This window comes from Rhagoletis pomonella, unplaced genomic scaffold, assembly GCF_013731165.1.
Source record: "Rhagoletis pomonella isolate Grant_MI unplaced genomic scaffold, Rhpom_1.0 Rhpom_scaffold_09718, whole genome shotgun sequence".
Taxonomy (NCBI): domain Eukaryota; kingdom Metazoa; phylum Arthropoda; class Insecta; order Diptera; family Tephritidae; genus Rhagoletis; species Rhagoletis pomonella.
Window position 1 is genome coordinate 1 of NW_023468248.1, and position 1509 is coordinate 1509.

Here is a 1509-nt window from a genome sequence, read left to right on the forward strand (position 1 = left end):
AGCGGTTCATCGTCCGCTTGGGCGGCCTGTGTGTACCGTTAAAAAAAATGCATTTAATTAAAGTACAAAATAAAAGTAATGTTTAAAAACTACTGCTACTCACTTGCAACTGCTGATCAGTCACATTGGATACCGGCATTGGCGCTTGCGCCAACAGTGCAGCCTGATCGCCTGCCGCGCTCATCAGCGCACTATCCATAAGCTGCTGCTGTGTTTGCGGCTGTTGCTGTGACGGCAGTGGCAGCGGTAATGGCTGACCACTAACACCACCATTCGCATACATTTGCGACATTGGACGCACTTGCACGCCGGCAGCATTCACCGCCACTGCGCCGCCATTCATCGACGGTATGCGCTGCACTTGCATTTGTGATTGGTGTTGTTGTTGTGCTTGCAATTGTTGCTGTTGTTGTAGCGCCACATGTTGCGTCTGTGCTTGTGGCATTGGCTGTTGTTGTTCCCAAACGGGTGGTGGCGGGGCAGCACGTCGCACCGCACCATTTTGTGAACTACCACTGCTGCAGCGTTCCAAATTGCCATTGGCTATGGGCGAACGTGAGCTACCACTGGAGGCAACTGCCATGTGTGACACGCTACCTCCACTCCCTGCCGAAGCTGCTGATGCGGCTAGCATGCCATTTTCGATACTGCGCACGCGCATGCGCGCACGTATGCCACCTTGTATCATGTAACTGCGACCGGCAGCAGGCGGCAACACAGCGCCTTCGTTGGGAGGTGGCAGCATTGATACGCCATTACCATTTTGTTGCACCGCGCCGGGCATGTCCAGCTTGAGTCCGTTGAGCACTGCGACAAGTTCACCGACTTTTGTTTGCCGATTATCTGATTTGGAAGTGGCTATCAGATCCATTGTAAGTTCAAGAAATTCGCATCTGCCATTAAATTGTTGCAGCACGTGCGCCAAGTGGATGGTGCGCTCGCCTAGCAAAGTGTCCTTGCGAAAACTGGAGTGGTCAAGTACTTTGATGTGCAGCACAGAGCTGGTAGTGATCTGGAAGGAGCATAAGGCGATGTTAGTATGTATATAGGAATATGCATTTATTTTTCAAAGTGGTAAGAAAATCTAACTAATTTTCATTCATTTAGGACAGTTCGAGAAAAATCTCTATAACTGGCTCGAAGGCTCGAAAATAATTCCCCAAATATCAATTGTTTCTTGCTTAACATAATGCAACATCTTTCCCCGAAGACTAAATAAAATAATATCATGAAAAAAATTTAAAGTATCCCAGGAAGTTCCAAAAGGTCATGGATTCTAAAAAAAAAAAAATTCTTCGAAAATTTCAATAAGTCAAAAAAAGACCTGTAAAGAAAACAAATCGAATAATAACGATAAATTTTAAATAAATTCTTAAAAACCCGGAAAAGTACGAAAAAAAAATCTCGAAAAATTCAACAAAAAAACCTAAAAAACTCGTAATTTTGGAAAATACTTTGAATTTCGAAAAATTTTCAAAAGTCCACGAAATTTTTCTCAAGAGTAACGTT

General features: G+C 44.5%; 1 protein-coding gene across 1 annotated transcript; it reads right to left on the reverse strand.

Moving 5' to 3' along the window:
- Positions 1-103: 103 nt before the first annotated feature.
- On the reverse strand, positions 104-1239 carry LOC118756304 (E3 ubiquitin-protein ligase Su(dx)-like; the record flags this gene model as incomplete). Its single annotated transcript, XM_036491076.1, has 1 exon — positions 104-1239. A coding segment is annotated over exon 1 (768 nt), but the record flags the coding sequence as incomplete, so codon positions are not given.
- Positions 1240-1509: the final 270 nt, after the last annotated feature.